At 48.4% G+C, this 21,169-nt stretch overlaps 5 protein-coding genes across 5 annotated transcripts; 1 reads left to right on the forward strand and 4 right to left on the reverse strand.

Moving 5' to 3' along the window:
• Positions 1 to 8,171: 8,171 nt before the first annotated feature.
• Positions 8,172 to 10,120, reverse strand: LOC9653144 (L-type lectin-domain containing receptor kinase S.4). Its single transcript, XM_002985516.2, has one exon. The coding sequence runs from the start codon at positions 10,086 to 10,088 to the stop codon at positions 8,226 to 8,228; it is 1,863 nt and encodes a 620-aa protein (XP_002985562.2). The 5' UTR covers positions 10,089 to 10,120; the 3' UTR covers positions 8,172 to 8,225.
• Positions 10,121 to 10,413: 293 nt separating this feature from the next.
• Positions 10,414 to 13,723, forward strand: LOC9653358 (uncharacterized FAD-linked oxidoreductase ARB_02478). Its single transcript, XM_002985453.2, has 4 exons — positions 10,414 to 10,641; positions 11,437 to 13,188; positions 13,310 to 13,421; positions 13,605 to 13,723. Exons 1-4 carry the CDS (start codon positions 10,414 to 10,416, stop codon positions 13,721 to 13,723), a joined length of 2,211 nt encoding a protein of 736 aa, XP_002985499.2.
• A 1,692-nt stretch (positions 13,724 to 15,415) lies between these two features.
• Positions 15,416 to 17,983, reverse strand: LOC112340615 (pentatricopeptide repeat-containing protein At3g09040, mitochondrial-like). Its single transcript, XM_024659386.1, has 3 exons — positions 17,909 to 17,983; positions 17,821 to 17,859; positions 15,416 to 17,774 (listed from the first exon to the last, which is right to left on the reverse strand). The coding sequence occupies exon 3, from the start codon at positions 17,746 to 17,748 to the stop codon at positions 15,469 to 15,471; it is 2,280 nt and encodes a 759-aa protein (XP_024515154.1). The 5' UTR covers positions 17,749 to 17,774; positions 17,821 to 17,859; positions 17,909 to 17,983; the 3' UTR covers positions 15,416 to 15,468.
• LOC112340617 (4-hydroxybenzoate polyprenyltransferase, mitochondrial-like) lies at positions 17,883 to 19,103 on the reverse strand. The gene is made up of 3 exons (XM_024659390.1): positions 18,628 to 19,103; positions 18,161 to 18,574; positions 17,883 to 18,104 (listed from the first exon to the last, which is right to left on the reverse strand). The coding sequence occupies exons 1-3, from the start codon at positions 19,072 to 19,074 to the stop codon at positions 17,925 to 17,927; spliced, it is 1,041 nt and encodes a 346-aa protein (XP_024515158.1). The 5' UTR covers positions 19,075 to 19,103; the 3' UTR covers positions 17,883 to 17,924.
• Positions 19,104 to 19,261: 158 nt separating this feature from the next.
• LOC9653359 lies at positions 19,262 to 21,160 on the reverse strand. Its single transcript, XM_024659391.1, has 6 exons — positions 20,779 to 21,160; positions 20,392 to 20,714; positions 20,040 to 20,335; positions 19,710 to 19,979; positions 19,453 to 19,656; positions 19,262 to 19,381 (listed from the first exon to the last, which is right to left on the reverse strand). Exons 2-6 carry the CDS (start codon positions 20,582 to 20,584, stop codon positions 19,331 to 19,333), a joined length of 1,014 nt encoding a protein of 337 aa, XP_024515159.1. The 5' UTR covers positions 20,585 to 20,714; positions 20,779 to 21,160; the 3' UTR covers positions 19,262 to 19,330.
• Positions 21,161 to 21,169: the final 9 nt, after the last annotated feature.

Genomic DNA, 21,169 nt, shown 5'->3' on the forward strand with positions numbered 1-21,169 from the left:
TAGCTTTTCATCTGTCAGCTCTAATTGTTGTGCATTTTTGAACAGGCAAGGAATTGCGTTCTTCTTCCAGCCACTGTCAATGTGGATGCAGAGAAGGGGGAGGAGCTCACCAGTTGGACTTTCGGGATGGAAGGCAAGAATCTGAGGCTGTACAACACAGATGGTGGGAGAAAAGAATGCATGGGGATCCTCATCCAAGTGATAGACACTCCATGCAGTTCCATGCAAGAATATGGACTAGCACTTGTGGTAGAGACAGCGTCTGCCTTCAAGATCCACCTTGCACATCCTAGCGGCTTCCCGAAGGGGGGCAGCGGCTATGAGGAATTCCTAGAGGGAGCTAGGGAGAGGTTGTCCAGGAGGCCCACAATTTCAAAGACGCTGCGGGTCTATGAAGATCACATGGAATCCACGGACCTCACCTACGGCGATGTTCAAAAACTATATTCCAACATTGAGCCATTGAGAGTGCCTCCAGTTCGCAAAGCGAAGGGGAAGGGGGTCGATCTGGAAACTACCCCGAAGCAAAAAAGGGTGGTCAAGCTCAAGCCGACGTCCGACTCTCCTGCTCCAAAAAAGAAGCTACTCGGTGATGCCATTGCCTTGGGTTCGAACACTACACCCACCAAAAAGAAGAGCCGCAAAGAGCAGAAAGAGCAAGAAGAGGCAGCAAAAATCATCGCAGATAATAGTACTTGTTACTATTCCAACAAAGTATATACAATCGACGTGAGCCGTATCGACATCCAAAGCAAATACAACCACAGGCTAGTATCTGATGAGTGGGTGGAGAAACTGAAGCAGAAGATGCTGGCAAGTCCAGTAACACCCGACATCGCAGACGTGATGTCCTACTATCGAACAATGAAGGGCGAGACGAGGTTTCCAGACTTGATCAATAGGAAGATGTTGGACGATCAGAACATCCGGTTCTATGCCGTCTCCGGGCAGCATTCTAGCTTGGCGATGCAAGAGATAGCTGTGGATATTATGGTGGGCGAGGAGGTGAAGAAAGTCTTCAAGACAAGAGTTGTCCGCCTGATAAAAGGCAACTCGCCCCTCCGATCTATCATATACATCTCCCATGCACAAAATGTCAAGCAAGAAACGTGCTACAAATCGGGACTGCATGATACATTGGCACGAACACGGAAGCTCTGGGTTCAACTGAAGAAGCCACAAAAACCAGGACAAGGACGTGCACTAGCAACTAGCGCCTGGCAGGTAAGGCTCGTTGCATGTGGCATAGCATGTGGCCTCACGCCATTTCCATTGCAGGAATTCTCGAGTCTTCTCTCGAAAACACTGGGGGTCAATGACACACTCAGCATCCATAACATTCTACTCGCGACAAAAGTTGTTTTTGACAAATGGGTAGATGTGCTGAGGAGGTACCATGACGGGGAGTTGCTAAACTCAATGGGTGTAGAGGACGGCCGGAAGCCCAATGATTTGAAGCTCAACGCCTTGTGTTTCTCGCGGTCTCTAAACAACGACGACCTTCTGACAGTGGCTAATGCTCTTCTACGTGGTGAGGTAGTCTTCAACAAGACCAAAATGACTCCCGGCCATATTGTGACATACGAGGACTTGTGCACGACTCTGAGAGCTCGTGCGCTATTGAAGGATTGGATCTTCGAGCAAGTGGCCGTGGAGAGCGTGAGCATCGACACCACACAAGAGATGATGGAAGAGCTGGAGTTTTCAAATGAAGACATCGACGAGTACGTGAAGGGGGCCCCCAAGTTCATCGATCTGCTGCGGGATGCCACGAAAAGTAAAGCTGAGAAGTTGGATCAGTATCCAAATTTCATTAAGAGGGATGTCGACCGCCGGCTTCAGAAACAGCTCGACCCTGCAGTAGAGGAGAACCTTACCGGGTATACGTGAATTCGGATGAGGATCAAAGGTGGAGGAGCATCGTTTCCTGCGGAGATGAGCAGGTCAAGAACATTTTTTGTGTGATGGACTTCACAAACGAGGAGATCACTCATGCAGGCAAAGTCAACTCCATCATTGACTTAATGGTGGGACTTGCAGAGGTGGAATCTTCAGTCCACTATATGATCTAGGACTCCGAATCCTATCACAAGTTCTGGAAGGCCTTGAATGAGGTGAAGGCTCGGTTGAAAGGCAAGGAGATGCGGGAGATCCATGGGATAATGGCTAAGAAGAAGATACCGACGAATGTCTGCATCTTCACACTCGCCCTTGTTATTGGTCCTGCAGCAAAGTGGGACTGGAGTGACTTCCCAGCTTCATTCGACAAGGCCGATCGAATTGATCTGAGGGAGGTCAATTTACCCGTGCCTGAGGAACTGAAGACGGCTATGGAGCTTTCAAATCCAGAGAAAGCTCCAGGTGCAGCATGGGAAATGCTCAGCTGGGTCTTCAACGCAATAGCGGGTGGGTCACCTGCTTCCGACTCCAAGGGCAAATGCGTTATCGAGTACAACTGCGGCAGACTATTCTTTCGAGCCGCACTACTCAAGGGTGTCCCGTGTGTTGCAGTGACAAACTCCATTGAAGAGGTGACTTCAATGGAGCATATAATTACAGTTGCCAAAGAAAAACAGTATCTTCTCTACGAACCTGGTGAGTACGCACTTTAAGTTTAAATGTTATCTCACAAGCTCTGTACGTAGGAGCGTGGCCACCCCCAGATGCTGAAACGGCGTTAACAGCTACTGTTGAAGATACCCATGTTGGGCCAAGCTCACAACCTGCACAAGGTAAGGTCACGTGAGGCCTCACGCCATTTTGATTATAAATCGTTGTGAATATTCAGACACGAGGACTGAAAAGCGCACTGGTGGCGCGTCGAAGAAGGACAAACAGACAAGCAATAGGATAAAAGGAGGTACAAATTATATTTGCAATGGCGTGTGGTCTCATGCCATTCCTTGCAGGAGACACTTCTTCAAAGGCAAAACAGGCAAGCACCAGCCAAGCTCAAACTGACAGCGGTCATAAAAAGTGAAAGCACGTTGGACAGTCGTCGGGATCAGAGGCGTTTGATTCGAAAAGGAAGAAGGGCAACAAAAAGATGATAGGTAATGCCTCACGGTTATAGCGTGTGTGCTCATGCCATTCATTGCAGATCAAGGGCTGAGTGAAAGCAGCTAGTCACCACCTCCTGACTCAGATTCCTATGGCGGACTCCCCTTCCCCAATCTCAATGGAGAGGTACAATGGATGAGGGATGCTTTTCAAGTCAGGGCCACATTTTTCTCATCTCATTGTCTTCAAAGGGTGCAAGAACGTGCAGAAACCATGTTAAGACAGTCGGGTGAGGATACGGTCCTAGGTCACGCACTAAAACAGGCTATGGATGTCTTGTATTTTGAGATGGAGACTCGGCCAGATGATTTTCCCAAGATGGTCCTGGAAGAACAAGCCATCCGGCCTAAGCAGCCTATGGAAGAAATGCAGAAGGGGGATGAGGAGCCAGAGAAAGATAATGAGCAGGAAGAGCAGAAGGACGAAGAGGAGGACAAAGAAGAGGAGGACGAAGAAGAGGAGGACGAAGAGGACTTGGATGGTCCTCACAATGGTGACGATCACAATAACGACGACGACAGTGATGACGATGATGGCCAGCCTGAGGTGGCCAAAGAGCAGCGGAGGAAGGTCATACAAGACAAACCATCAGGTAAATAATAGTACATCCATTCCTAACCTTTTACCATTTCTAACATTGTCCATATAGGTCGCAGAGCAAATCGTAAGTAGAGATTATTTAGTTGAATTAAGATACAAACTCTAGCCTTTAGTGTCGAGGAAGGATAGTGTCAAGCAAGGGTCGAAACGTATGTCCAATCCTTCAGAATCAGCAGTGCGCCCAAGTGATATCGGTCCTAGTTCCTCAATAGCAGTTGATGGTAAATACAGTATAGTCGATTCAATGTGCTAATGAGTTTGTTTTTAGTAGCTAGTAGGGAGGATACCATCTCAATCGAAGGGAGATATTTGGACATGAATATGGATCCGCCAGTGGACTCTACTTGCCTGCAAGAGTCATCAGAGCTGGTGGAGGCTACTATCCATATCAACGCCAAGCAAGCTGACCACGCTCCACTTGATGCTGCCTATACCACTGAGTCAATCTTGTCCACGTATCCAACTGACGGTGACCAGGCGCCATTGGACCCGCATGAGGCCGCCTCAGCCGCCGAGCCGGTCATATCCTCATTTCCAAAGGACTCAACATGTGCCCAATCGTCTGACTACGCGCCATTGGAACCTCCCTACACCGCCCCTGCTGCCTGTTTGGTCATGTCCACTTTGCCAACGGAGGCACCAGCTGAAATGGCGTGTGATCACACGCCATCGGAACCACCCCATGCCACTGTTGAGCCAGTTGTACCAGAGTCTACAGCTGAAATGGCATATGCCCACACGCCATCGGATGCGATTGACCCCACATTGCAGAGGAGAGTATTTCCGCCCTTCACGTTTCCTCGACCAAAACCCTCTCAACGACCATCAGGAGCACCATTCGCTAATATTGTAGATGGTAAAATTGACTTGTACCATTTTTTATGCCGACGCATTTCATTTCAGAGTCACGGCGAAGGTACTGTATCGTTTTTGATCTGAACGGTGTCCTTTTCTCCCATGAGCGTGGCTCGTCCTCGAATGTCACTGCACCCTCCAAAGCCTGCAGTCGCAAGTTAGTCAAAAGAGACAGATTCACATTAATCACAAGGGAGAAACTGCGGGATCTAATAATGACCATGCGACACTTAAAACAGAGGGCCGGGTTCAATTTGCAATTGGGAGTTTGGACATCCATGATGCACCACAATGCATTAACATTGCTACAGATGATGCACGATCAGACGCGAGTAATATTACCATTTGACTTTCTCCTAACGCAGGAGGATTGCTTAACTATGGTCCATGTGAGGGGTAGCAAGCCCATTTTCGTCAAGCCAGAGGCTGTAGTGATGAACCAGACTGCTAGGTCAAGTGAAATCCTCATCATCGATGACTCGCCGATTAAAACTGCAGCGAACACGCACACATATGCAGTGCACCCCATCTCTTGCAGTATGGAAACTAGGGAGAAGAAATCGTATGTTCTGGGGGACCTTGCAAAACGGCTTGGAGTGATGGTGATAGAGAACTGGCCAGTCCAGGAGGTGGCTGCAGAAATCAACCAAATGGCAGATGGAACGGTATATCAGAAGCCATTTGATCGGACAGACACCAGTCATCATTTATGGCATGCGCATCTCCATAATCTGCTCAACCAGATGGGTTCTTCGACCACTGAACATGAGCGTGGACGTATTAGAGAAGAGATGGCATTACTATTGGGTTTAAATCCTGATAGTGTGGAGAGTGATGAAATTCCAAGATTATTGTATAGGCGTTGGAGGCAAAAAATAACAGTCTGAGATGGCATGTATTTATTTAAAAATGTAACTTATTATGGCATGGGGTTCCATGCCATTGTATTAATATTAAAAGACAATTTTTTGAGAGGATTTGCATTATACTAGAAGTGTTACAGCATGTTATTGGAAGTCTATGAAGTTCTTTTATTAATAAGGGGAAAGTAAAGATTGAATGGGGACTTGGGCTCCACCTAGACTCGGAGCAACTGAGCCAATATTAAAAGGATGGAAAGAAATTGGACGACGATGACAAGGAGAAGAAAGAGGTGAAGCAGTGGCAGGGGGAGGAGAAGTGATTGAGTAGACATTTCCTTGTTTTAAATAAAATGGCATGTGCCTCAATGCAGTTGAATTTTGTTATATTTATATACTATATAAAGGTTTGGAAACCTTATTTTACAAGTGGGATAATGACAATTCCCACTTTAACGAAATAGAGCTTCACTGTAGTCCTCCCCCTACTATACTTTTGGAGCTCACCAAACCCCCCAGGGTCTGGGAGATGAACACTTTGGGCTTTCACCCTCTCAGACCCGAACTCGAACTCGGACTCAGACTCGGACTCGGGCTCGGTCTCGGACTCGGGCTCGGGCTCGGTCTTGGCCTCTGCCTCGGTCTCGGTCTCGGTCCCGGTCCCGGTCTCAGTCTCGGTCCCAGTCTTGGTCTCAGTCCCGGTCTCGGTCTTGACCTCGGACTCCATCTCGGGTCCTTCTCGGACTCCATCTCAGATTCCATCTCGGATTCCATCTCATGTCCATCTCGGACTCCATCTCAGACTCCATCTCGGGTCCATCTTGGACTCCATCTCAAACCCTAACTCGGGTCCATCTCGGACTCCATCTCGGACACTTCCACGTGTCATGTGTTGGTCCTTTTCGGTCCCTTTTTGGAGCTTTGCTTATTGCTCGCTTCATGCTCGTTCCTTGAGCACTCCGTCGGGAGTTCCACTCCCGCTCTTGACCTTTCAAGTCAAAGCCTTTTAGTCCAAACGTGTTACGTTCGTTTGGCTTTTGCTTTGGCCATTACCACGTGGCACCCTTTTGGCTCCACTTTGGGGCTTAGGGATTTGTGCCTCACATTACACAGAGTTAGCCACCATTGTTGCTCTTTTATCCCCATTTATCCTTTAAGGTTCTAAAGATTCACAATGACCATATATCTAAATTTCATTCCATAATCATATATACTACACTCACCCCCACTCAAAGATGTCAATGTTGTCATTGATTATTAAGGAATAACTCAATATGTATAATTTCAAATTTAAAGGTAGAAATATACTTTACTCAAATGTCTAATCAATAAGAATCAAACCTCTATGAATTGCTTTAATACCACATATAACACACCTTAACTATCTTCCCTTAAGCTAATTAAAAGTGGAGTAATTACTTGTTAATGGCTATTTTATCCTGCTACACTAACGAAGGCAAGTACACCAGAGGATGTGTACAAACTCCTGTATGGCAGGTGTGGATACAAAGACTGGACCCGAGCTGGAAGTTGTCAATCTTGTTCCTTTGTGATTTACAAACCCATGCCAGCATGACCCGTCACCACTCCAGACTGCTGAATTCTTAAAGGGTGACGTCACACATACTTTTTCAGCCTCTCGTCAGCTTGATCCTGGGACTCGGAGCGCAGGTGGAAAACGAAGTGTACCTGTCGTCGACTGTGATGAGGACATTGGAATCAGTAAGCGATCACCACTGCCATTGAGAGGCCAGCTTTCTTGCCGTCACTCGTCATTATCTCTGCATAGCAAGGCAAGAAGGATTCCGTGACCAAAGGAAAACGACGAGGTCATACATTCCCAATGTCCTAAGGGCACGTCGCCCGCCTACGCTCGAGGTGCCAGCAATGTGAACAAATAGAAATGGTCCCAGATGTCGTGTGGGAGTGTGAGATTGCGCAAACAGTGTGGAACAGGTGAGCTTGGGTGCAGAACCACAACCACTTTGAGCCAGTCTCGACAGTGATTTCCTCCTGGTGGAGGATGTCCCTTTGGTTCATGAGCCCAAAATGGCTGCCATGCTGTGGATTAATGGCAATGAGGACCCTTAGATCGACCTTACGGTGGAACTGGACAATGTGGCAGTATGACATCGCTGCCCTACTGGGAAACCGTTCGTTACCAGGAGTTTCCAAAACGCTATAGTCCGCCTCCACCCTGAGTTCGACCACATCGGTCCTATAGCTTTGGCACCTCCACTCGTGCTAGTTCTCGACTAGTCATAAGCCCATTGCAGAATTCTTTCACCTGATATGTGAAGAAACCATTCCCTCCTCTCTGGCAGGCCGTGGGCTCCCAGTCCAGGTCCTCGATGATGAGTCTCCAGCATCCGTCCCCATCCCCCATCAATCCGTTTGGGCAACTGGCACTATCCTCCCTTCGACCTTGTCGTCCAGTACATCCGGCATCTGTTGAGCTTCGCCTACAAGAATGCCCCCCACCACTCTCAGCGGGCGACCAGTGTTTTTCTCCGGCAACATCGCAAACCAGAATTCTAATCTTCCCAAGCCGGCACAGGGGCTGAGAACACGCCTGCTTCCCTCTCAGCTCCTCAATAAGCACGTCTCGCTGGATCGCTACAAAGTCCCTTTCCTGTAAGCAGCGCCGCCCCCTGTCGGGGCAGAAAAAGATGATTTCTTGCAGCATTTTGTGGGTGCTGCCGTGCCAGTTTTTTATGTCGTGCCACTTTTTTCTGACGAGACGAAGAGTTTCAGTCTACAATGGTCAAATCGACAGCGTGCTTGGCTACGGAATCGTGAAAGAAAAATCCAGTCTTCAAACAGTTAATCCCAAAGCTTTCACTGGATCGCTCAAACAGTGAGAGTGATATCACCAGTGAGAATGAAATGTACTGGCCTCATGCTGGGTCTTCTCGCGGGATTAAGATCCACGCACATGAGCGCGGTCTTCAGAGCTCGGCTTGCCTCTCCAGCGTCGAAGTCCCCATTTAGTCTGAAATCCACTGTGTCCAAAAGCCGGTTGTCCATGTAACAGTCTTGCACCCATGGAAGCAGCAAGCTCTTCCCTGTGTTGAATTTGGTCACCACCTTTCTCCCACACACCACCTCGAGCGCCACCATTCCAAAACTATACACGTCCGTGGTTGGAGTGAATGAAAACGTTTGGAAGATCTCCGGAGCCATGTATCCGAGCGTTCCAGCAATGGTGGTCGATTCCATGTTGTCAGCTCTATCACGCTCCAGTGCTCGAGCGAGGCCAAAGTCTCCCAGTCGGGCATTGAAGTCCGCGTCAAGCATCACGTTGCTACTCTTGATATCTCTGTGCACGACTTGCTGATCCCAGTCTTCGTGGATGTAGAGAAGCGCCGCTGCGAGGCCGCAAAGAATTCTATACCTCACCTCCCAGGGAAGAACGGGCTCGTCGGGATCGAAGAGAGCTCGATCGAGGCTCCCGCGAGGCATGAAGTCGTAGACTAGGATGAGCTCTCGCTTTTGCTTGCACCACCCCCGGAGCTTGACGAGATTACGATGGCTCAGCTGGCTGATGATTTGCACCTCGGCAAGAAACTCTCGTTCGCCTTGCTGTGAGTCTTTGGAGATCCGCTTCACCGCTACTAGAGACTGATCGTTCGGAAGCACACCTTTGTAGACGCTGCCGAATCCGCCCCGGCCGAGCAAGTTGTCTTTGCTAAAGTTGTTTGTTCCGGCGCTCAGATCTGCGTATGAGATGCTGTGAGGGAGCTGGACGAGATCGTTTTCCTGCGCCTTTCGCCTCCTTGAGAGCGCTACCAAGGTTGTCACTCCAATGATTCCGAGCAAAACTAAAAAAGCTGACGACAATGAAGATCCAAGTATGATTGCCCGAGAAGTCTGCGTGTCACCTCTGCTGCCAGGATCCTCCGTCACCGGGAGGAAGAGCTCGCTGCTATCAAACTTCCACGACAAGATCTTGTGGAAGTCGATGTTTTTCGATCCAGATCCAGCGGAGAAGCCCACGAAAGTATTCTCTTTTGAAATGATGGAGCATATATCAAAGCTGTGCTCCAGGACCAGGCTTCCAACTCTGGTCCTCGTCACGTTGTCCGAGACGTAAACTCGCAGCCTCTTAGCGGTGGCGTTGTAATCGATCCTAGCAGCCATTGGAGCTCCGGAGCCGAGAAAGACCTGGAAGGGATAGAGCGAGCTCGAGCTGATGGATAGCATGCTGTTGAGATTGAGACCGACGTGATTGTTGTCAATGTCTTGGAACGCTGGGTACATCCCTGGCTGGTTTCGAAAGGTGTCAAACTCCACCGCTGCCAGATTGTTGGACGGAAATCCATTCGTGTTCTTGTCAAAGAGGCCCATCCAGCGTCCATAGCTCTCGTTCGAAGGCGCGGTCGCGTTCGGGGCGATGGTAAACGCAAAGCCATCGGCGTTGACAAGGTCAGACTCTTTCTTCTGGATGAGGAAAGTGAAGTCAGTCACGAACGAGGCCATGAATCCCGACGAGTTGCACAACTGAATGGTCTGCCTCCGCATTGCTCTTCCAAAGCTGAAGGTGCGATCGCCGGTGAGAAGGAGCGCTCCATTGCTTATGTTTGCATCTCCCGAGAGGATGAAATCCGCCAAGAATTCTGGGAAATTCTCATATCCAAAGCTTACCTGGCACTTCACTCCAAGATTAAAAGCCGAGAAGAAGAGCAGCAACACCCAAATCACTCCGACCACCATGATTTCGCTTCTCGATACAACAATTAACTCAACTTCAGTCATTAAAACTCCAACTTGGTTGTACGTGTCGCCGAATGGTAGTTCCACCTAATTGTAAGAAGTCGTGATAGGAATTCTTATAATAACGATACTAACAGTCAATCTTGAACATTTGGTAATGGCTAATTCGTTGCTAAGGAGTTTTTTTTTTCATTGCGCATGGTCTTGAAGGTTGAAGGAAACTCCTGGCCTGCGATAGTCAGTGATAGCCACGAGTTAGCATTTGGGATGCTTGCAGGATCGAAGTAGCCACAATCCCGTGCCACAGGGGTTTTGGCAAGATGGTATGACCAGGCGCGCTGGAAGAATCGATCCGGCACTTGAGACGTCGAGCAAGAAGCCCCAGAGCGATGGAATTGCGTGGAACGTTTTGACTGCGGTATTTGCCCAGGGGAGAAATGAGAAATCTCGAGCACTGACAGGCGGTCATGCTGGAAAGAATCCCACTGCGGGATCGCTTCTCCATATGCCTAGTCTGGGTCTCTGCGCTCGAGAAGCAAGGAAAGCAATGGAAGTATGAGCAAACAGAAAAGAAAGCAAGGGGAAAAACAATTGCATTGCTCTGACATCTGAGAGATATTGAGCACTGGGAAAAACAGGAGGGCAACTACATTGTGACGTCCAGGGCTTTCTAACTAATGAGAATGTTTGTGTAGGTCCTTGAAGTGCTAATTCTTTCTATGTTGACAAAGCGTGGACAAGTGGACGACGTCCAGGACCAAAGTTTAAGATGCTTCATCTTTGTTTCCACAAAGATACCGCTGCTCATAGCTTTCCTCTCCAGGAAGCTGAATACGAGGCCTCCCAGCTGTTAATAGATCTAATAAGAAAAGAGATGGGGACATGAATTATTATGGCTTCATCCCAACACCAAACATAGATCCGGTCCGTTACATGTAAGTAACATTTAGCATACTTTTATTAGACTACTATAGCAAATTGGATTAAAATGTTTTTTGAGTTGATCGTAATCGTGATGAGTCCAAACTTATTGTAGGAAATGACCAAGTTGGACAACGAACGACTAGCCTTGTAAGCAGTATATGAATGAATGAATGCCAGAACGAGTATTTCCATTGAGTTAAGTAAACAAGGGTCCAACGTTTCCACAGTGCGGCCTGATTTTTCTTTTTTCCCTTGGATTTGACTGTAGAGAAGCTGTGAGAGCCGGATTGTGTGCACCAAATGGAAAGGATTCCATTTTGTTTTTGCTTATTCCTCGTCCTACTTCCTCTGGATAGACGCACACTGCTCATAACATGGCTCCAGAGCACAAAACACTAACGGTTAGGAAGCTATAAAACAACAGGAAAAGCTTCGCTCAGAATATAAACCGGGTTCTGAAGAGACAATGTACAAGCAGAAAAAAATGCATAGAGCAACTTACTTGGTCCTCCTCCTCAGCTTTGTTCCCGGTATTCTTTCTGTCAAGGAGCCACAGAATTCCTCATGCCGCTGCCTCGCATTTGATCACGATTGCTGGCCATCTTCTCGAGTCTGGAACAGCTTCAACACGTCAGTGGAGGGACGGTTGATGAGAGTCTTACCTCCGGCTGCTCCTTGCCACGACCCCTTCTTTGACGAACAAGGCTGCAAAGAAGTCCAAGAAAGCTGGGAGCTGGAATTCTGGAGAACAAGCCAGCCTGGTGCGTTGTATGCCTCAAACTTTGAGAGCCTTGGAGACCAGCACCGCTGCTCGCTTGCCTCCAACAGAAGCTCAACATGCTTCCAAGGTGCCGTTCCGGTCTACGCCGTAAGTGTCCTGGACCCCTTGCAAGTCATCTCGGCTGTCAAGTTTGCCTCCAGGTATAATCTCCGGCTTGTAGTTAGAACTTCCGGGCATGATCCCACTGGTCGCAGCACAGCCCCGGGTTCATTCGCCATCTGGTTGCACCATCTCAAGAGCATAACTTTTCACGAGAGTTTTGTCCCGGAAGGATATTGTCCTGATAAGAATTCACCACCACTGGGGAAGATCCCTGCCGTGACCATCGGTGCTGGCGTTCAGTGGGAAGAGCTGTATGCAGCAACTCACGAACGAAACTCTGTCATAACAGGAGGAGCATGTTCTTCTGTAGGGGCTGCAGGTGGTTTTCCTCAAGGTGGCGGCCACAGCTTGCTCTCGCCAATGTTTGGACTTGCTGCAGATAACATTCTCCAATATGAAATTGTTACCGCTGGTGGTGAGCTCCTCGTTGCTAATGACTGGCAAAACCAGGAACTCTTCTGGGCACTCCGTGGTGGAGGGGGTGGCACTTTCGGAGTTGTAGTTTCTGCAACATATAGAACCCATCCTGCTCTTGAAAGTCTCGCCTTTGCTCTCTACAACTTCACTGCCACCACTGTCAACGCCTCCAACCCCATGGGAAAGCTGGTGAAGAAATTCGTCCAGATCAGTCCCGAGCTATCTGACGCTGGCTGGTCAGGGAATTTCTTCCTTTCAAGACGAAGCCTGGTGCTCGTCTATCTCCTCCCGAACAAAAACGTCTCCTTTGCGAACGAGACACTGACGCCGCTGACGACTTACGCTGAGCATCAACCAGGGATGGTCCTTGAGACCAGTTTGCTCGCGTTTTCTTCCTTTCAGGAATGGCATCTAGCTGTTCAGTGCGGTGGCCAGCCCAGCTGCATCACCTTCACCAGACGAAGCCAGTTGAGATTTCCCGGAGCATCGAGCTTGATTCCCAGAAAAGTCTTTACGGATTGTCCTACGAAGATTTCCCGGGCATTGATGAAGATAACCAACACTCCTTTCTCCATAACCGGCGTTTCCAACCTTGGAGGAGATGTGGCACGGCCACGGAACAACGCTGTGAATCCGGCATTGCGCTCGGCACTTTGGCATATCATCCTGGCAACAAACACCAACGATAACACAACTCAGGCGGAATATGAAAAGTTTGCGAGGCAGATCACGCATGCAAACAAGTTGCTACCGGGTTCAGGAGCTTACATGAACGAAGCCGATTTCAACGAACCGAACTGGCAACAATCCTTCTTTGGAGAGAACTATCCTCGCTTGCTTGACATAAAGGACAAGTACGATCCAACTGGTCTGTTTGTGTGCCACCAGTGCGTTGGGAGCGAGAAATGGAGCAATGATCTCAACTGCAAACTGAAATAAATAGAAATAAAAACAGTAGCCCCCTTTGAATCCATCTTACGTTGTCTTCTGTTGTCAGTTAGAAACAGAGCTCATCTCCTCACGATCTCTTCTCGTTTTGTTCCGGTCGAGAAAGAAATTGTCGCTCTGCGTAAAACTACGAAGGGTTTTAAACCAAGCCAGCCAGCCAGGTTTTTTCTGTTCCATTTGAAACAAAGGTACGATTCTCACGATAGTAGGCTGAAAAAACGAAAAAAAAAAAGTTCCATCCAGAGTGAGCAACAACCAGAGACAAGTTGCTACCTTAGGCGGATAGTAGACAAGCTTGAGATGATCCAAATATCTCCAGAAATCGCTATTGGTTTTTGAGGCAGCTCTGGATCCTCGAGTGCGCCGTGGAGTCATGGAGCGCTTGCGTGAGTATCTGAGATGCCAGGAAGAGAAGTGCAATATCGTCCGCGACCGCAAGAACTTCTGGATGCCCGATGCGTGAACGAATAAAAATAGAACTCAGAGCCATTAGGTCGGTCGATCAAGAAGGAACGATGAAGCGATCTAGGTGTAGGAATCCACAGCACCTGCTGGAAGAGAGCAAGAGAGGGGACCAGGGCTTGGCGCCGATGGCTTCATACCGGTACTGGAAATGCGGCGCCAGAGAAGGGCAACGGAGGCTCGGGCGTTTCCATGCGCTCCAAGTCACTGTTGAATCCTTTGACCAAGAATGGTCAAAAAGAATGTAAATTTTTGGTAGTACCACGTATGAAATGCAGGAATATCATCTGGAACTGGAAAACAAGAAACTCATGGTGGAAGGATCCCACTACATTGTGTCCGAAGGTTGGTAGTTGATGGTCTAGTGATTAGTGAACTCATCCTATAATTGCTAACTGGAAAGCTTAGAAGATGTAGCGTAGAAGCCAATCCACGTGTCGTGGTCTAAATTCCTGGTTGTTGCATCGCATTCTTAAGAGCAAGCCAATGTCACTAGGAACACCAACGAAGAAAATACTTCAGAAGTTTTATATAGATATATATACACCGCCACATGGCAAGAGACATACTTTGGAACGTGTGTTAGAAATCATTTAAAGATTAAAATTTTAGAATCAGATGCAAGAAGGGAGCTGTAATATTTAGATTAGCATGGTGCAATTATTAATATATATCTTTCTGCTTCTAATATGCTTTCAAATTGTAACCTCCTCACCTGTTGAAGTACATGGAGTTTATGGCCCTGAAGGGATTCTTAATCAAAATAATGTAGATTACTTGATGGCATTTCTAAACACCTTATTACATGAAGCATTACCTGCTGGAGGTGTAACAGATCCAGATGCTAGTTTTGAAGCATCGGTACTGATTCCAAACAGTAATAGAGTAATGCTAGTATGTCTTCATATGATTGATGCTGGCATCATCAATTTTCATCCATCTCCAGGTTTTTCAAGTGTTGAATGATCAAGCGTCAAGCATAATTATAAGCTCATTCAATCAATTATATAATAATCTTGTTCAAACAGGACCTATGTATTTTGCGGTAAGTATAATGTCTTATTATGGACGTTTTATTGTTAATTACCGGGTTATTAGAATTCCTAGATCTCGTCAATTAATATTAAAAAAACGAAAAATGTTGCGAAATGATGATGTTGATATGCATTCAGCTTTCAATCATGTCATGTTAAGTGGTGAATACGATGAACCTTATTCTTATTTGTATGAATCAAAAAAGTATCTACATAACTTTTCAAACAATTACATACTTATAATTCAATATAATTGTAACCTTGTTTTATATTTTAAGAGCACTATTAAATGGAGTACTAAAACAGAAGACACTGATTTTGATTGCAAATTAAGAATTCAATCTGATGGCAATTTAGTGATATATGGTGCATTCAATTTGAAAGCTAGATGGTCTACTAATACTTTTTGTATCCCAATTTATAATTGTTTTGCAAGTTCGATATTATTGCTACAAAACGATTGCAACTTAGTTTTATATAGAATAGGAAAACCAGAAATACCAATTTTTGCAAGTGGCACGTCATGCTAACTTAATTAAGTTTTTTCTATATCTATGAGAATTTTGAACAACCAAACCAACTCCTCTGCCAAAAGAAAAAAAACAAATAGGTTTTGTAATAGACCAAGCCGGCCGTGTGTGATTCTTGAGAACTAAAGCTACGCTGGAATAGCTCTTTAATGTGCAGAGACTTTCACATTTCGGATCAAAGATCAAAGGTAAGCATTCTTTTCATGATGATGATTTAGAGTTCTGACGAGGTTGGAGAGGAGAACGTAGTGTGAAGAACAGCCAGACGGTTGCAAGTGGACGGCCTCCTCGGCGGCCCTCCGGCTCGCTCCTTGATCGGAGCCACCACACGACGCTAGCAGTGATCTCCATGCGACAATGTCCGGCTCGAAAGGCATGGCGAGCACAAGCTCTTCAGCCTCTCGCACGAATCCACTTCGTCCCAGCAAGTCCACCACGCAGCCAAAGTGCTCGGCCGTCGGCTCCAATCCCTGGAAGTCGTAGATGAAAACGAAGTGCTCCAAGGCCTTGGCGAGAAACCCCGCGTGGCTGCATGCCTGGAAGATGCTCGTAAAGGTAGCGTCCCTGGGCTCGACTCCATGGAGATTCATCTCGTTGTAGAGCGAGAGAGCTTGCAAAGTCCGGCCTTGACGGGCATAGCCAGCGATCATCGCAGTGAAAGTGTTGGAGTCGGGGCTGTTTGCGTTCTTGAGCTCCTGGAAAACTCGAGCGGCATCGTCCACTCTCCCCCAGCTGCCATACATGAAGACTAGCGCGTTCCCAACGATGGTATTTGAGGCATAGCCGAGCTCTCGAGCCCGGCGATGGAGCTCTCGCCCGAGAGAGGTGGCCTGGTGCGCGGTGCAAGCTCCCAAGATGGTGGACATGGCGATCTCGTCCGGCTTCACTCCTTCCAGGTCCATCTTCTTTGCGAGTAGCAGCGCCGAGGAAGATTGGCCATGCTGGACGTAGGCCGCGATCATGTTCGTCCACGAGACAACGTCGACGTTCTTGCTGCTCGAGCCGAGGAGACGATCGAAGATTGCCTCGGCATCGATCAAGCTGCCGCAGCTGGCGTACATATCCAGCAGCGAGTTGAGAACCTCGACGCTGGAAAGAAGCTCCACTCTTCCAGCGGTATCCATGGCGGTGTGGAGCGCTCGTCCGCTGGCCAGTCCTCCGCGATCCATCTTGGAGCAAGTTTCCAACGCGTAGAAGATGGTGACCTCGGTGGGAGCAACGCCGTCGAGATCCATCTCCCGGAAGAGCTGGAAAGCAGCTTCGATATAATCGCGATTCTCTTGCTGAGCGAAGGCCGCGATGATCGTCGTCCACGACACGGTGTTCTTGGAAGGAATCGCCAGGAACACGAGCCTTGCATCGTCGAGACTGCCACACCTCGCGTACATGTGGACGAGCGCGTTGCAAACTGCTCGATCCGACTGGAGCTCCTGGCGGCGATCGATCACTGCCGAGTGGATTCTTTTCCCAGATTCGAGCCTTGAGCAAGCGCCTAGAATGCTGCTCACAGCCATCGCGTCCGGCACCACTCCCTCATCCTCCATTGTGGCGAAGAGATCCATTGCTTGGGTGGCGGCGCCGCTCTGGACGTAGGCCGCGATCATCCCGTTCCAAGTCACGTTGTTCTTAGCTGGCATTCGATCGAAGGCCTCGCGCGCTTCATCCAGTCGCCCACACTTGCCGTAGAAATTCACGATCGCGCTTCCAACGATGAGATCCGAGTCTAGGCCACTGGCCTCGACGCGAGCGGCAATCTTCCGTCCGGCAGCCAGCTCTCCACCGCTAGAACACGCGGCCAGGAGCGCTACGAATGTCACGGCGTTGGGATCCACTCCATCGCAGCACATCTGGCGGTAGCACTGGATCGCTCGCTGCAGCTGCCCGTTCTGGGCAAATGCCGTCACCATGATGGTCCACGAGAAGACGCTTCTGTTCTTCATCCGGTCGAAGATGGCGATGGCGTCGGCGAGGCTGCGGCACTTGGCATACATGTTGACCAGCGAATTCCCGACCATGAGATCCTGCTCTTCTCCATCCTGTTCCCCATAGCCGAGCTCCTTGACCAAGCTGTGGATCATCTTTCCCTGCTGGAGATCTTCCAGCGATGAGCAGGCCCCCAAGAGTGTAGTGAGCGTCACCTCGTCTGCTCGATCGCCCTCTTGGTTCATTGTCCGGAAGAGCTGGAGAGCGTCGCTGCCGTGATCTGCGCGGACGTAGGCGGAGATGATGATTGTCCACGAAAAGACGTTCTTGCGCGAGCTCATTGTGTCGAAGGCCTGGCGGGCATCGGTCACGCTGCCACACTGAGCGTACATCTGGACGACCAGATTTTCCAGAAACCTCCTCCTCTTCTTTGCACTGCCGTCGTGAAGATTGTGCTCGCAGATTTGAGCGTGGATGGTCTTTACTTCTGCTACAGAGCTGCAGTTCCTCAGCAATTCAGCAGCATCCCCAGAGATCATCAGATATACTAAAACTTCCCTCGATCCTGAGAAAAACATCTAAGACATATTAACTCATTAGCAAGTTGTTACCTGCTAAGCAACTCTTTTTCTTCTAGAAATTCTTCGATACTGGAACAGGACAAAGAATGATATCAGCAAGAAATGGATGGCTTGTCACCTTATAAGGAGCTCGATTATAACGACGTTGCCATGGTTATAGTTCCCAAGGCCATCACAAGCATGTAATCTTGACTGAGTTCGTCACGAGAAAACGTGGGAAGTTTCGAGATAAAACACGCAAGCATGCCAGAATTGATAATCGACAAAACTAACGAGACGTACCACGACTTCCTCCTCAACCAAGCCATTTGGATCTGTATCATGAATGAGCTCATGAGCCGTAAGTCAAAACTCAGGAGAAAGACATTACCAGGAAAAGATTTGCCGCTGTTGCGCACAGTACTGCTACACAAGTGCCCGTCTGCTCGCCGAAGCAGACTGGTATGGTGCGAACTCCCGTAACTCTGTCGCCAGCCATGTCCTTGACATCCATAAGAATCTCTCGGCCGAGAATCGACAAGAAAAGGTAGAAGCTGGAAGCAAGAGTTCTCTGAGGAATCACGCTGACACTACCGTGTGTCACTGCAAGACCCCCGGCAAAAATGGCGCTGGCAATCACCCCGGATACGACAATGTTCTTCAACAGCGTCACCTTCTTGACCAGCGGCGTGTAGACAAATGTGATGTACGCCGAGAGTGTGATGAGTAGCCTCATGATGGGTTGCTCCAAGCAACAAGTTGCCAGCATGACGCCTCCGTAGATGCATCCAGCAACCAGTCCAACCTGCGAAGCAAAAGATCATTCTAGAGCGAAGCTTTTAATTTTGAAAGACTCACATCAGCCGTGGTGATTTCTCCACTCAGCAACGCCGAGTTCCTTTTGTTGAGACCGTCGGTTCCAGATATATGATCGTAGCAGTCGTTGACGAGCATTGATGCTGCTAATATGAGAGCGCTACAAGCTGAACTTGTCCACACAGCTGGCATGCGTAGCACGCTCGGGCTGTAGTTTGCAGTCATCCAGCTGCCTGCGAAGCTTAAAAGGAAGGCCGGGACGAGATTGATGGGCCTGGACATCTCGAACAATCCCCGAGCGAAAGCGCTCCTTCTAACGGCTGTTAAATCCCGCTGTTTGCTACTACAAACTAAAATCCCTGTCGATCTGTTGCTGCTCCTTCTTAGAACTTCAGAACCATTCCTTCTCGCGCGGACTAAATTCCCTGTGCTGCTCTTGCTTAGATTGTCTGTCGAATAAAGCAAGCTGCAAATCAGTGGCCTGTCCATGGAGCGGAAAATGATTCACCAATCCCGAGGCCGAAGCATGAAGTAAAAAACGCCCTCAAGAAACAACCCGTCTCTCTCGTGCCATCCTGTATTGCTCATCTATCCATATCGTCGTTGAAAAAATGTCTCATCCAACTTATTCTCCTTCTGTTCGCGTGTATTACGTGCCCGGAACGCAAGAATGATCGAACCTTCCGGAACTTGCACACCAGGTTAATTTAAACACTTGTCACGTACGTTACACGCGAAAGGCTAACTAGCTACACATGGCAGAAAATCGTTGCATTGCCCGCTGGAATTGCAAGCCCTGCAGTTTAAGAGACAAACGTTTGAGAGGCCGATAAATAAAAATGAAAACGATGCAGGTCATTTACCAACCTGCCAGTAAAGATGCCTGCACTCGGAGCATTGCCAGAATAGTAAACCGTCCTGCAGTAATACATCTTCCGAAATTTTTTGGTTGGGGGCAGCAGCCTTTGCTTGCTGTGCGGTCAATGGTTTGGGACAGAGCTCTCCGTTGCACCTCGTGCACCTCGAGAGTAAATGCTCTTCGGAGACTGTAAGATGGAACGTCTCAATAATCTGAGTAAAGAAACTGTCAAAAAGGACAGCGCTAGCGACGCATTGAATCGTACCTCAGTAAGTTGCTCTTTCTTTGTTAGGTGTTTGACACGGTACGCTTGGTTGGATGGAATAAGGCGCTGCCTGAGTAGCTTTACGTCTCTTGTTAGTAGAATCCTCCCTTCTCTTTGAGCTTGTTCGATTAGTTGCCTAGAAGAATACAATCCAGCGGAATAATTCTTCTCTCCAAAGGAAAAAAACAAGAACCTGGCGTCGGGTTTTAACCTATGTGGACAAGCAGCGTCAATTCCAACGCAACGTAGCTGACGAGCTAAGCCTTCGATCTGTTCAGAAGGAAAGAAAAAAATGCGTTAAAATTTATGCACTTAGCCCGCCGAACTTACCATAATATCACACAGAAACTTTGGGCAACCATCACCTCCCACAACAGGATCCCATGGCGGAGGTCCACACCACTCGAACTCGGCCTGCCCCTGAGATCTGTTTGTGTCCCGTACCCTCCGAGTTCTGATTTTCTTTTTTGGGTCGGCTTGCAGTGACAGCGTCTGCTGAAAAGTTAATAGATACGCAAGAAACTTTCCAGACCTATCTGCCTTCTTGCTCATGCTCCTAAACCTCGTTACAAGAGGGCTTAACTCTTCATCAGGATAGAGTAGACGAGCAATTCCGACCGAGGCAACTGCGAATGTAAAACGTCAATGAGAAGGCCACAGATCGACCAGAGTCGAAACCAACCTGCTTTTGATCGTTGCATGTCGATTATATAGGGATGAAGAGCGTCCAGAATTGCTAGAAGACAATGCGCATCAGCGGCAGCATAAGATATTTGTTCTTCAGTCAGTGGCCTCAGCTCCCAGTCACTACATTGCAAACTCTGCGCAAAAAATAGCTTCACTAGTAGCAGCCATGCAAACACACTCCATCCCATACCTTGCAAAGAGGTCGACCAAAAACATCTCTACATATGTGGGATAAGCTCGGAGTATCACCCGGGAGTTTACGTGGATTTTTCCTTTTCACTTCATGATAGAGCTTCCCAATATCAATATAAGGCTACGCTACAAAGAGAAGGACATGGAAAATGAGCAAAGTTACGAGTAAAAGAGGAACTCAGGCACTTACCTCACAGGAGAAGCTCGCAGTGGACGAAAGCGATGCAGCGAGATTGATTAAATCTTGTCGAAGCTTGAATCCCAGCTTTAGAATTCTAGACGTTTCCAATGCCTCTTCCAGTGGCTGAAGCAATGCAGAAGCCGGGATCGACAACACATCGACGATGAACACAAGATCACTCTCGGGGCCGAAATCTCGCTTCCGGCACGCAATCTGGAGCAGCGAAACCCTGGGGTGCATACCAGCTACCAAGACAGGCTTCCACTCAGCATCCAGCGCGATCACTGACGATTCTTGCAGCGCCAGAAGAAATCCCTGGAACGCCTCGCCATCGATCGAATCGACGAGCCTGATGCTCGAAGGCGGCAGCGGCACGCTCCAAAACTCGTCCTCCATAGCC

This window comes from Selaginella moellendorffii, unplaced genomic scaffold (assembly GCF_000143415.4).
Source record: "Selaginella moellendorffii unplaced genomic scaffold, v1.0 SELMOscaffold_68, whole genome shotgun sequence".
NCBI lineage: Eukaryota > Viridiplantae > Streptophyta > Lycopodiopsida > Selaginellales > Selaginellaceae > Selaginella > Selaginella moellendorffii.

What these genes read in the sequence shown, in the direction of transcription:
- LOC112340617 (XM_024659390.1), bottom strand. Translation starts at nt 19,074, where the DNA reads ATGGACAGGCCACTGATTTGCAGCTTGCTTTATTCGACAGACAATCTA. An exon ending in GAGAAATCACCACGGCTGAT is followed by an intron (nt 18,575 to 18,627) that starts GTGAGTCTTTCA and finishes TTTGCTTCGCAG; the next exon opens with GTTGGACTGGTTGCTGGATG. An exon ending in CAGCGGCAAATCTTTTCCTG is followed by an intron (nt 18,105 to 18,160) that starts GTAATGTCTTTC and finishes TTCATGATACAG; the next exon opens with ATCCAAATGGCTTGGTTGAG.
- LOC9653359 (XM_024659391.1), bottom strand. Translation starts at nt 20,584, where the DNA reads ATGGGATGGAGTGTGTTTGCATGGCTGCTACTAGTGAAGCTATTTTTT. An exon ending in AGAAAGAGCAACTTACTGAG is followed by an intron (nt 19,657 to 19,709) that starts GTACGATTCAAT and finishes TTCTTTACTCAG; the next exon opens with ATTATTGAGACGTTCCATCT. An exon ending in GCAGGCATCTTTACTGGCAG is followed by an intron (nt 19,382 to 19,452) that starts GTTGGTAAATGA and finishes CTTAAACTGCAG; the next exon opens with GGCTTGCAATTCCAGCGGGC.
- LOC9653144 (XM_002985516.2), bottom strand. Translation starts at nt 10,088, where the DNA reads ATGGTGGTCGGAGTGATTTGGGTGTTGCTGCTCTTCTTCTCGGCTTTT.
- LOC112340615 (XM_024659386.1), bottom strand. Translation starts at nt 17,748, where the DNA reads ATGATCTCTGGGGATGCTGCTGAATTGCTGAGGAACTGCAGCTCTGTA.
- LOC9653358 (XM_002985453.2), top strand. Translation starts at nt 10,414, where the DNA reads ATGACCAGGCGCGCTGGAAGAATCGATCCGGCACTTGAGACGTCGAGC. An exon ending in AAGCAAGGAAAGCAATGGAA is followed by an intron (nt 10,642 to 11,436) that starts GTATGAGCAAAC and finishes ATAAAACAACAG; the next exon opens with GAAAAGCTTCGCTCAGAATA. An exon ending in ACGATCCAACTGGTCTGTTT is followed by an intron (nt 13,189 to 13,309) that starts GTGTGCCACCAG and finishes TTCTGTTGTCAG; the next exon opens with TTAGAAACAGAGCTCATCTC.